This window comes from Arachis hypogaea, chromosome 14 (genome assembly GCF_003086295.3).
Source record: "Arachis hypogaea cultivar Tifrunner chromosome 14, arahy.Tifrunner.gnm2.J5K5, whole genome shotgun sequence".
Classification (NCBI taxonomy): domain Eukaryota; kingdom Viridiplantae; phylum Streptophyta; class Magnoliopsida; order Fabales; family Fabaceae; genus Arachis; species Arachis hypogaea.
The window spans coordinates 21501375-21513732 of record NC_092049.1 but is presented as its reverse complement, the minus strand read 5'-3'; the positions used below and the strand labels follow the sequence as shown (position 1 = coordinate 21513732).

Genomic DNA, 12358 nt, shown 5'->3' with positions numbered 1-12358 from the left:
AAAGATCGCAGAAAAACTTATCATAGACGTTACGCGAACAAAACGTAAAACTCATATATGCGAATCTATCGAAAAAAAACCAGGATGTTACACTTCGTTTGGAACAAAAATGGAGAAGCCAACTACCAACACAAACTAGAGGCTCAAAGAGAACTAAGGTCATTGCAACTGGAGCATATTCATCATCATCAAATTCAAAAATACCGTTGGCTGAGAAAACCGGTGTGCACTCTTCTGTTTGCCTACAAGGATCAAAGAAGAGCAAGAGAAAGGGAAAGGAAAAAATATGTCTGAAGATCTTAGTTAAAAGAAATCATCAGTTGTTAAGAAATTATTTCTCATCGAAGATATTAAGAATGTTAGAGAAAATGAACTAATGGATAAAAAAAAGGAAAGAGAAGAGGAGAAGAGCGAACATAGAGAAAAGATTATGACAACAACAAAAAAAAGAGTTACAAATTCAAATGATGTATGACGCCGGATGCAAATGGCGGAGGATCGTGACTTTCTTAGCATGTTGGATAGCATTGACTACATGCATTGGCAATGAAAAAATTGTCCAAAAGTGTGGAAATGTATGTACATGAGTGGTTATCGTGGGGTTGCTACCAAAGTATTTGAGGTTGTAGCATCTTCAGACTTTTGGATATGACATGCATTCTTTGGAGTTTCTGGTTCAAATAACGATATCAACATGTTAGATCGTTCACCAGTGTTCGATGATATTCTAAATGACCGTGAGATAAATTACGCTATCAATGGTAATAATTATACTATGAAATACTATTTAGCAGAGGTATTTATCTTAAATGGACCACATTTGTCAAATTAATATCAAAGCTAAAGGGGAGAAAAACAAGTTATTTACACAATCCTAAGAAGGACAAAGAAAAGACATGGAGCGAGAATCGGAGTGTTGCGAGCACGCTTTGCAATTATACGTGCTCCAACGTGCTTTTGAAAAAAGAAGTTTGCAAACATAATGAGAACTTGTATTATATTGCATATGTGATTATTGAAGATGAAAGAGACATTTATGCAGAAAATTTTGCTCAAAGCCTATAGTATGACGATGTCGAAAATGATTTATCACAACTTTAATTGGGAGAGAAAGATTTTGCACCATACCATCAATTTCTCCAAAGAAATGTCCAACTTCAAAATTGGCAGCAGCATCAACAATTGAAAGAGGATTTAATTGAACATATATAACAATTTCACAATAATTGTCATCAACTATAGAGTTTAATTATGTATTTTTTTATATTAAGTAATTTTATAAATTAGTTTAATCTCAAATTATATATGGTGCATTTTTGTTATTTACGAAGTTATTAATTTTTTTTGAATATTAATATTTTTTAATAGTGAATTATTTTTGAATTTATAAATTTTAATAATATAATTATGAAAAAGTAAGTATATTAATTTTAGTTACTTTAATTAATTAATTAAGACTACAATAGGAGCCAGTGACGGACCCAAAAAAATTATGTTGGGGACAAAAATAATATACATTATTATTAAAAGATATATTAATCCAAAATAAAAAAAGTGCACATTAATTACATTAGCCGCTAACTTTTTTCTCTTCAAATTTTGAAGATACTTCTCTTTTTGTTTTCATATTTTGAAAATGTTGAATAATTGTTTCATTATCAACTCGATTGAATGTCTCTCTTTTTATATATGTAACCAAATAATCATTCAACCACTCATCTTTCATTTGATTACGAAGTTAACTCTTTATGATATTCATAGTAAAAAATATTCTTTTAACTGAAAAAGCAACAAAGACAAAAGACAACATCTTTTGAAATACTATATTCTAACCAATTGCCAAATTCATCTAACCAATTAGTATTAAATCTATGTAGAAAAGTCTCAAAATATGTTTGTGAAAAATCATGTTCTCTTGGTTGACAAGGACCTTTTTGCAAATAAACTCGTCTAATTTTATCTTTGTCATTTGGATCATAATTTAAAATTTTGGATCGCTGTCCAGGATAAGCTACCAATCTTTTTACATTGAATTCTAAGAACTTATTTTTATTAGAAGAGACTAATAGAGTATCTTCAGATTCTAGCAGTATCTTTTTTTTGAAATATTTTTCTATTACCTTTTTAAAAATAAAAAAATATATTCTAAATTAGTAAATTGATCAATTCACTTTAAAAATTTATATGTTACATAGTTACATATAATAGAATACAATGAAAGATAAAAAAAAATCAATAAATTAAAAATAAAATAAAATATATAAATTTGTGAAGAGAATAAAAAATTAGATTAATACCTAAATTATAATTGTTTGAATTAAAATTTGTAATTGAAAATATCAAAAAGAGAAACAATAAAATTAAAAGATACAAAGTCATAGAGGGTTATATAAAAGAAAATAGAGAATTTACAATTTATCTTTTGATGAAGAGAATATGACCACTAGATTAGAAATAGAAAAAGAATGTTGAAAATATAATACTTAAAAAAAGGTTTAAGAGAATAAAGGAATGATGGTTGGAATTTGAGAATGAGAGAAGACTAAATTTAATTAAGTTAACTAATAGTCAAAATAATAAAAAAATGAGTTTGAAGTTTTGAGCAATTAAACTTAATTTATTTGTAGTGGGTTTATTTAAAAAATGAGAGTGGAGAAGTCACTTTTTAATTTTGATATAGAAAGGGGAATGGGGTAGGACGGCATTATGGAGTGCATGTGTGCTTTACCCGGATGTGGTGCCAAAGAAGAACAAATCGAATGGATCGATTTTAGTCTAGGTAATCGGACGATCCGATTTAAGAGGCACAAAACAGACCGTCCGATTTGTGTCCTCCCCGCCACGTGTCACGCATACCTTGTGTCCCACAGCGGTGCCCCTTATACCAACGTATCCCCTTTTTGTATTCACTCTCTCCCTCTCCGAAGTCACTTTTTTCCTTGAACCCATCCAGTAGCTCCATTCTCTCTTCTTCTTCACCAGTTTAACTACTTCTTCTTCTTCAATTAAAAAAAATTACAATGCCAAAGAAACAAAAATATAAAGATGTTGATCGTCTTGAACTTCATATTATGAATTATCTCTGCTATTCTGATTATGTAAGTTTATTTTTTAAAATTTTATTATATTTCATAATTATTATTATTATTATTATTATTATTATTATTATTAAAAATTTAGGAATATATGTTTATATGATATATGTTACAAAATTATTATTATTGTTGTTAGAAATTGAATTTAGGAATATATGTGTTACCGAATTATTATCATTGTTAGAAATTTAGGAATATATGTTTAAATAATAGTTAGAAATATATATGTTTAGACTTAGTTAATGAACATTTTAATCAATGATAATGTTTAAATTAGACTAATGTAATAGATTAGTAAAAAATATATGTTTAGAATTTTTTGTAATAATTTTAAAAATCATAATTAATTAACTTTAGAGTTACATTAATTGTTGTATAATTTTTATAATAATTTTAGGAATTATGATTAATAATTAAATTTTGTTAAATATAATATATTTTTGCTGCGGTAATAATTATTTGTTTATTGTTAGATATTTAATTGACGTAAATATATTATTGTAGTTGAGGTTTTAATAAAGTGAAACATTATTAGTTAAATAAGAATTGAATTTATTTATTAGTTATTATTAATAGTAAATTAGTATTTATTATTAGTGATATAGGAATCATTACCCGATAAATTATCTATGACTAATAAATAAATAATTATGTAAGAAACAATTCAATGCTCACTTTAGGAAACAGTATGACTAAAATATTTAATATGTATAATAATATCATAATTTTTAAAAATTTAAAAGCATTCGAAATAATTTTAGGATTATTAATTAAATTTAGAAGTTAAATTATTATTATTTTAGAGTTTAGAAAATTAGATTTAGTAAAATTATTTATTTTTTAGTATTTTCAATAATTAATGATAGCTATTAGGTATTTAATTAATATGTTTTGTATAATTAATTGTGAAATTTTTTTAATAATGATAGTTAATTAATTGGTAGGTTAGTTATATTTATGCATACATAGTCGTTACTAAATTAGTTAATTAAATAGTAAGTTTAGCATTAGTTTAATAAATTAGTAATTATTAATGATTTGACTAATAGTTTGCTATGTTTTTGTACAGTTCACGGAATTTGACATGTAACTATTTATTGCCTCCGGAATCGGTACAATCATAGTGTGGAGGAGCATTTACGGTTTACTGGTTTTTATCATGTTTTCCAGAATGAAATAGTTCAATGTCAGAAAGCATTAGTAAATGCTCTAATCAAAAGGTGGCATCCTGACACACACACATTTCACCTTCCAGTTGGTGAGTGTGTTGTGACACTGGAAGATGTGGCTGTTATTCTTGGTTTTTCGACAAACGGTCTTCCAGTGACAGGAATGACTATGAGTAGTTTTGAAGTCTTAGAGGCTGAGTGTTTGCACTAATTTGGGGTTGCACCGAGAAAGCCAGACTATAGAGGAAGCTTCATAAAATTGACGTGGCTTCGGGATTTAAAAGAATCTTTACAGTTGTTTGAGGAAAACAATATTAAGAGGTACGTGAAGTACCACATTATGTTATTATTTGGTACGATCTTGTTTAGAGACAAGTCTGGTGCATATGTGCACTGGAAGTTTCTGCCTTTGCTTCGTGATTTTGGCAGTATCAGACAATATAGTTGGAGATCGATATGCATAGCATACCTGTACAGGACGTTATGTAGGGTATCTCATTTTGACTACAAGAAAATCGATGGTCCACCAACACTTCTGCTAACTTGGGCTTGGATCCATCTACCATATCTTGCGCCGATTCCTAGGGAACCCCGCAGTTTTTAACTTGCAAACAGGTAACATTATCGACTTACATCGTATGTTCATATTTAGAATCCAATTATGTTAATGAAATAAATCATATTAGGTGGCGTAATTGGGAGCGTGGAGACCGACGCTATAGATATCTTAGTCTTGCTCACTTTAGGAAGTCATTGGATGATCTTCAGGAAGGCCAGATGTATTTTCATTAAAGAAGTATTTGTTTCAAAGTATACTCCATTCCACTTGGCATCTCACGCACTTCAAAGACCTCATTCTGTCTGTCGAAACAATTAACCTGGATGTTTCTTGATGCAAGTTGATTTGCATGCAATTTTGAGGTCACAAGCTCAGAAAAAACATTTCCAGCATTAATCCGAGCCTCTGCCTCGGCTCTTTTTCGGGTGAACAACTCGTTAATCCTGTAGAATGTTGCTTTGACAAGTGCAGTGATGGGGAGATTGCATGCACCCATCAAGACTGAGTTGATGTATTCCACTAGGTTCGTGGTCATGTGACCCCATCGGTAACCACCATCGAATGCCAACGCAAACTGTTCACGTGGGATTCGGTTTAACCAGTTAGTGTAAGCCTCGCCCCGTTCTCGTAAACGCTGGTAACGCAATTCGTACTCGCGAACCGTCCTTGAATATCCTGAGCAATAAGAAAAAACAAAGAGAAAAAAGATAGATGAGAAACATTATTTAAAAGTAACTCTGTTAATAATGAACTTTGAATTACTCAATGTTACCTATATTGACGACAAGTTTTTGCAGGTATGGTGCCCTGAACTTTCTCAAAAAATTCGACTTTATATGCCTGATGCAAAACATGTGGAAAGCTCTAGGAGGCGACCAAGTTCCGTTACTACGGGCCAGAGCTGCATTGATAGATTTGTGTCGGTCAGGGATCAGTCCCACACCATTCCGAGTCACCACATGTTATCGCAGGTTACTAAAAAAAAGGGGCCACGCATCAGAAGTCTACCTTTCCACAACAGCAAATGCAGTTAGGATGATATTGTTATTACCATCCTGTGAAACTGCAATCAACAGACAACCTTTATACTTTCCGTACAAGTGAGTCTCATACACATGGACGACTGGTTTACAATATTTGAATGTTCTAATGCAAGGGTAATAACTCCAGAAGACTCGATGCAATACCCAGTTATCAATTACCAAGTCATCGCCTTGATATGCAGGCATAGTCACAAAATGGACTACTGCTGATGACTCCTTATGACACATGGCCTCAAACCATATGGGCAAAGCTTTGTACGATGCTTCCCAACCTCCAAATATTTTTTCCACTGACTTTTGCTTAGCCAACCATACTTTCCGATAGTTGATGGTAAAATTGAACTTCGACTACACTTCCACAATAACTGAGTTCACCTTTATCGAGGGGTCAACCTTAACCAACAACTTTATTGCTTTTACAATTGTGTTCGAATCCAGCTTCGAATGATCCTGAAAAATGGTGGCTCTGGTATAAGTGTGACTACCATTATACCTCCTTATAACCCAATAGTACTTTCTACTGATCATGCTAACCCTGATCAGCCAATCACAACCTGACACATACTGTGTACACTTGGCATAAAATGTCAACGGCTCCGACTCATACACCCGGTAGTCTACACCTCTTCGAATAGTATAATCTTTCATCGCCATAATAACAACTTTCCTGGAAATGATTCCATTCCAACGGCAAATTCACCATCTATGACAATAGAAATTTCTACCACGACGACAGCCATACGATAAATATTTAAAACACAAATATTTAATCAGTGAAATTAAAAGTAAATCAATACTCACTACATCAATATTAATATAAATAAACTTTACATCAAGTTATTATCTTAATTTTAACAAAATAAAAATATAAACACATAAATAAAATACTAATTAATAAATACTAATTAATATTTAACTAAATCAATAACTAACTAAAAAGATTATTATCTTAAGTTTAACTAAATAAACACATAAACAAATGCTAATTAAGTATATTTTCACATGTCACGTAACTATTTGGTCCATCGATCAATATAAATTATTACAAAATTCTAATCCTTCGTATAAATATAGGCAATTACGTACCTACATTCATATATTCCGGAAACTCCGGAGCATGCATGGCTTCGAAATTCAAAGCTCGCATGAAAGATGGCTCCTCAAACAGATGTTCGTTTGCGAGTGCATTTGCCACGTCTGTCACATTTGGAGCCATAGTGCTGTCACCTTGTTCTTCATCTCCTTCTAGACCAACAACTTTGTAATTGCTTTCAAACTCTTCCTCACTGTCACTATTGTAATCTTCCCGTTCAATATTTCAATCGGCTTCAGATTGTTCAAACTCAATATACAACTCAATGAACAATATCTGAGCACGACTTTCAATGTACATTGAAAACATCTCTTGCATACTCGCTTCATCAGTTATATATTTGGTTTGAAATTGAACAATCCACTAAATATCGGTATAGGATATCTGTATAAAATACATGATATTTTCCTTGACATTTCAGAATCTATCTTCTCACAAATCACACCTTATAGTTTTTCGAATGAGATTGTGAATGGAATAACAATATCTAACGAATTTTCACAAATAAATTTTTACTCCTTCAGATGTTTATAACAAAATTTTACAGAAATAATATACTTTTAGTAGGACTCTATCATCCATTTTTCTCACTCACATGAATATGAAATTCACTATCAAATTTTTTTTACTTCATACGAAATAACAGAAATAGAGGAGCTGAGGAAAGAAGAAGAAGGAGGAGGAGAGGAGATTTGAGAACTCGTATACGAGTTACACATACTTATATATATATAGTAAATCGGACTCACCAATTTGTATTGACGGATTTAAATAAAATACATAATAATCAAATCGGACGATCCGATTTGATATTTGTGAAATAAAAAAAAATTCTATATAAAAATCGGACGGTTCAATTAGCTACGCCAAAATTCAAATTTTTTCTCCCACAGAAATCGGATTGTGCAATTAGTGGGCCTAATTTTTTTTAACAAAAAAATTGGATGGTCCAATTTTTTCACCTCATATTTCAAAAAAGCTATCCCACATCCATATCTAGCATCTTCATTCTCCATAACCACGCACAACACACACAGACTTCGCATATCAAAAAAAATGAGCCTGGAAAAGTACCTCCATTTTAATGTGTAAGTTGATGCCTGATAAAAATTAAACTTAATTTTTTTAACAAAAAATATTTTAAATTTTAATATATTATTTATGATGTAAAAGTTGATGTAGAATTATTTTTTATAATAAATAGATCAAAAATAAAAAGTCAGACGAGTTCTCTACTAAAGTCTGGGGATTTTTTTATATAAATTAAATAAATATATTATTTACGGATATAAATAATTTGCAGCGTTTTTACCAAATTGCATCGTATTACTTATTTTCTGTAAACGAAATAATTTTGAACGTATTTCATTTACAGTGTAAACAAAATATGTGGAGCTTATTATGTGTGCACCCGTAATACGTGTTTAAAAATATTCACATATTTCGTTTACTCTGTAAACGAAATACGAGTACCTGTAATTATAAAAAATTTAATTTTTATAGGTATAAAAATATAATTTTTAAAATAATAAAACGGTATTAAAAATATAATTTTGATTGATTTAAAAAATAAAATTCGATATATGTTTGTTATTGTTTAGAACTACTTTAATTAATTCATATCTCATCTATATTTTAAAACAAAAAAGCTCTACATCCATGTAAAAAATACATGGATGTTATCCAAGTAACTTTCTCCACACACGCGTTCCCTCACCCCACAGTCGTTTGTTATACACGCGCTTCATATAACGTATATAACATAAACCTTTTCTTCGTGATAAACTTTTCTCAACGTAGACCTTGTTCTCTTCTCACATTTTTGTTCTTCTTCTTCTTCTGCTTCTTCTTCAACCTAATAAAATTCCTTGTTCTCTGCATGATGGATCTGGATTGACTTTGACGTAATTAGCTTCGTCGTTCTTCTTCTTCTTCTATGTTTTTTTTCTTCGATATGGAGTTTTGAATTGAAACAATGAATGAATCAACTTCAAATCAGTTGAATGAGTGCGATTTGGATTATTCTTCGGAAACGCATCAATTTGATGATGTTTGGATTATTGAATTTTGAATCGAATTGAATAGACGGAGGTGATCTAAATCTGAATTGAATTGAATTGATACTATCTAAATTGTAGATAGAGTTGTTTCAAATTTGGTTTTGTATAATGGATTATCTTTCGTTTACTATTAGTAACGTTTCGGTTCGGTAAGTTTTATAGAATTGTTTTACTATTAATGACGTTTTCTGTTCATGGTGTAGACCAGCTGTGTTGTGGATGAAAGATTTGTCTCAAAGGTGGGGATAATTTTTGAGACACTAGAAGAAGCTACAAAGTTCTATAAACATTATTCCAAACTTACTAGTTTTTCTACCAAAATAAAGAACACGACTCGGGATGGAGACAAAATTAAGAGTCAACTAATTGTATGCACCAGAGAGGAGAGGTGGAAATCCAAGATATCTCCAACTCTGAAGACAAACCCTTCAGCTGGGTTAAACTGTCCAGCTAGGATTTAAGTACACATAATGAAGGACGTCGGTGTTTGGACAATTTCCATAGTTGTTCTGAATCACTCACATCCTTGCTGTCCAGAATGGGCAGAGATGCTCAAACAACACAGGGAGCTTAGCATGTTTGTGCGTTGCACCATTGAAACCCACGAGGAAGCCAGAATCAGATCGAGCAAAACTTACCAATCATTTGTGGCAGCAGCTGGCAGCCACCGTGAACTAGGTTTTATAGAAAAAGACGTAAGAAATTACATCACAAGGGAAGTACGGAATATTTTCGAAGAAGACGATGCCAAAGAATTTGGGAAGTACCTACTAAGAATGAAAGAGAAGAACCAAAATTTCTTTTTCGACCTTGAAGGCGATCACTGCATTAAACATGTATTCTGGGCCGATGCAAGAAGCAGGGCTACATTTGAGTATTTCAGAGACGTGGTTTCATTTGACACCACCTATAATACAAACATGTATTTCGTTCAGTGACATATATTTTCATGTTCATTGAATGTATATCTTTCGGTTCACCATGGACTGGGTGCGCTTATTTATGCAGGTACAATTTGGTTTAGGTTTTTTGTTGGCGTGAATCACCACAGCCAGTTGACATTTCTCGGATGTGCGCTGATAAAAAATGAGGACATTCAATCATTTAAATGGCTATTTGAGTGTTGGCTATGTTGCATGGGAGGGAAGGCACCAAAAGGCATTCTTACCGATCAATGCGCATCGATTCAAAGGGCAATTGAGCTATGCATGCCAACAACAATTCACCGCTGGTGTATCTGGTACATCATGAAGAAGATCCCAAACAAACTAAATGGCTACAAGGGACACATCGATATTGAACAAGAGATGAGTTATGTTGTTTGGAACTCGTACACAAAAGACGCATTTGATAGAAACTGGAACGATTTCCTCACAAAGTATGGCCTCGGAGGCAACAAGTGGCTTTCAGGTAATTAAGGTTTCAATTCGAATTATTTTCATCCTCATATTTTTTTTCCTGAATCATGCATTGTTTTCGGTTCATCACACCTTATAGGTTCGGTTTGTTTTGCAGAGCTGTACAAGGATCGGCATATATGGATTCCAGTTTACTTGGATCACCACTTCTGGGCCGGGATGAGAAGCACACAAAGGAGCGAAAGGATGCATTCATTTTTCAACAAGTTCATCAGACGGAATAGCTCCTTGAGATAATTCATGAAGCAATACAACAATTTCCTAGCAAGCAGAGAGAGAATTTGATACTGCAGATTTTCACACCGTGATACTGTGCGCAACAAAATCAGCAATAGAGGCACAATTTCAGCATCTATATACCTATGAGAAGTTCAAGAAAGTTCAAGTTCAATTCAGAGGTAAAGTGAATTGTATCACAAGATCAATGCATTCCACCCTAGATTTCACAACATATGAAGTCATAGAGCAGGTTTCCAACTCCACATTCAACAAGTTTGTCGTCACCTACGATGCAGTACCACGAGATGTAAAGTGCCATTGCTTGCTGTTTGAGTCTAGGGGCATATTGTGCCGCCATTCCCTAAGCGTCCTTTGCTTTGAGCGAGTGGATAGTGTGGCACCGAAATACATATTGGAATGCTGGAGAAAGAACATAAAGAGGAGGCATACACACATCAAGAGCAGCCAAGATGAACCTCTACTGGAGCCGAAAAGTAAGAGATTTAATGAATTGGTGTTTCGGTCGCACAATATATGTGAATTTGCATCTGAATCTGAAGAGTTGACCGGAATTCTACACCGAAGATTTGACAAGGTCATGACAGAGATGAAAGAATATCAAGAGAGAAGCAAAGGAAAAAGTTTGTTAACGCACGAAGAAGCGACGTTAAGCAATGTGAATGACCTTCAAAGCCCACCACGTGTCAAAACAAGAGGTCGGCCCAAGAACAGACTTGGATCAAACCTAGAAAAAAGATCTCAAATGCCATGAAGAAAAAGAAAAAGACAGCTCCAAGCGAGGTAAAATTGACTTGCTTTTGATTAGTTAAAAATTCAATTGTTCATTTTTCTAATATACAATTAATTATGTCTTTTGTAGTTGAACCTTTTAGACTCCGCATCATCGATTCAGTCAAGCTCCACTCTTTACAATGCACCAGATATGAATTATCCAAGAGAGGATTGTACAAGTTTTAGTTTTTATTAATGTAAATTTTTGTCCACCCATGAGTAAATTTCGGTTCACCATGGTTATAGCAGGGTTAATTTCTGACTGTTGTTAGTCTTTAATAAATAGTCACTTTTTTTTTGTCAAATTCTATATTGATATATGCAGTTTTCCGATTCGTTTAGTGTATTAATTTCTAAGTTGAATAATTAGAATTTGTTTTGAGAAACGGGAATCAGGTGTAGTGCTAGTTACATTTTTCTTGTGATTAATTAAACAAAAATTATTAAAAAAATCTAAAAGAGTAACATAAATATTTTTAACTTACATTGGTGGAGTTTTAAAACTCTTTCTTGGATGAATTTTCAGGGTTTAGGATTTTAAGTTTAGGGTTTTAGGGGTTTAGGGTTTATGGGTTCATGGTTCAGGGTTCAGTGTTCAGGGTTTAGGGTTTATGGGTTCAGGGTTCAGTGTTCAGGGTTTAGAGTTTAGGGTTTAGTGTTTAGGGTTTAGAGTTTAGGGTTCAGTGTTCAGGGTTCAGTGTTCAGGGTTCAGGGGTTTAGGGTTTAGGGCATAGGGTTTAGAGATTCGGGTTTAGGGGTTCAGGATTTAGGGTTCAGGGTTCAGGGTTCAGGGTTCATGGGTTCAGGGGTTTAGGGTTTAGGGTTTAGGAATTAGGGTTTAGAGTTTAGGGTTTTAGGGTTTTAGGGGTTTAGGGTTTAGTGTTTAGGGTTTTAGGGGTTTATGGTTTAG

The 12358-nt window shown here is 32.7% G+C and overlaps 1 protein-coding gene across 1 annotated transcript; it reads left to right on the top strand.

The window, feature by feature from the left end:
* The first annotated feature begins 10266 nt into the window (after positions 1-10266).
* LOC140178531 (protein FAR-RED ELONGATED HYPOCOTYL 3-like) lies at positions 10267-11790 on the top strand. Its single transcript, XM_072215706.1, has 5 exons — positions 10267-10429; positions 10517-10521; positions 10703-11251; positions 11537-11621; positions 11774-11790. The coding sequence occupies exons 1-5, from the start codon at positions 10267-10269 to the stop codon at positions 11788-11790; spliced, it is 819 nt and encodes a 272-aa protein (XP_072071807.1).
* The last annotated feature ends 568 nt before the right edge of the window (positions 11791-12358 follow it).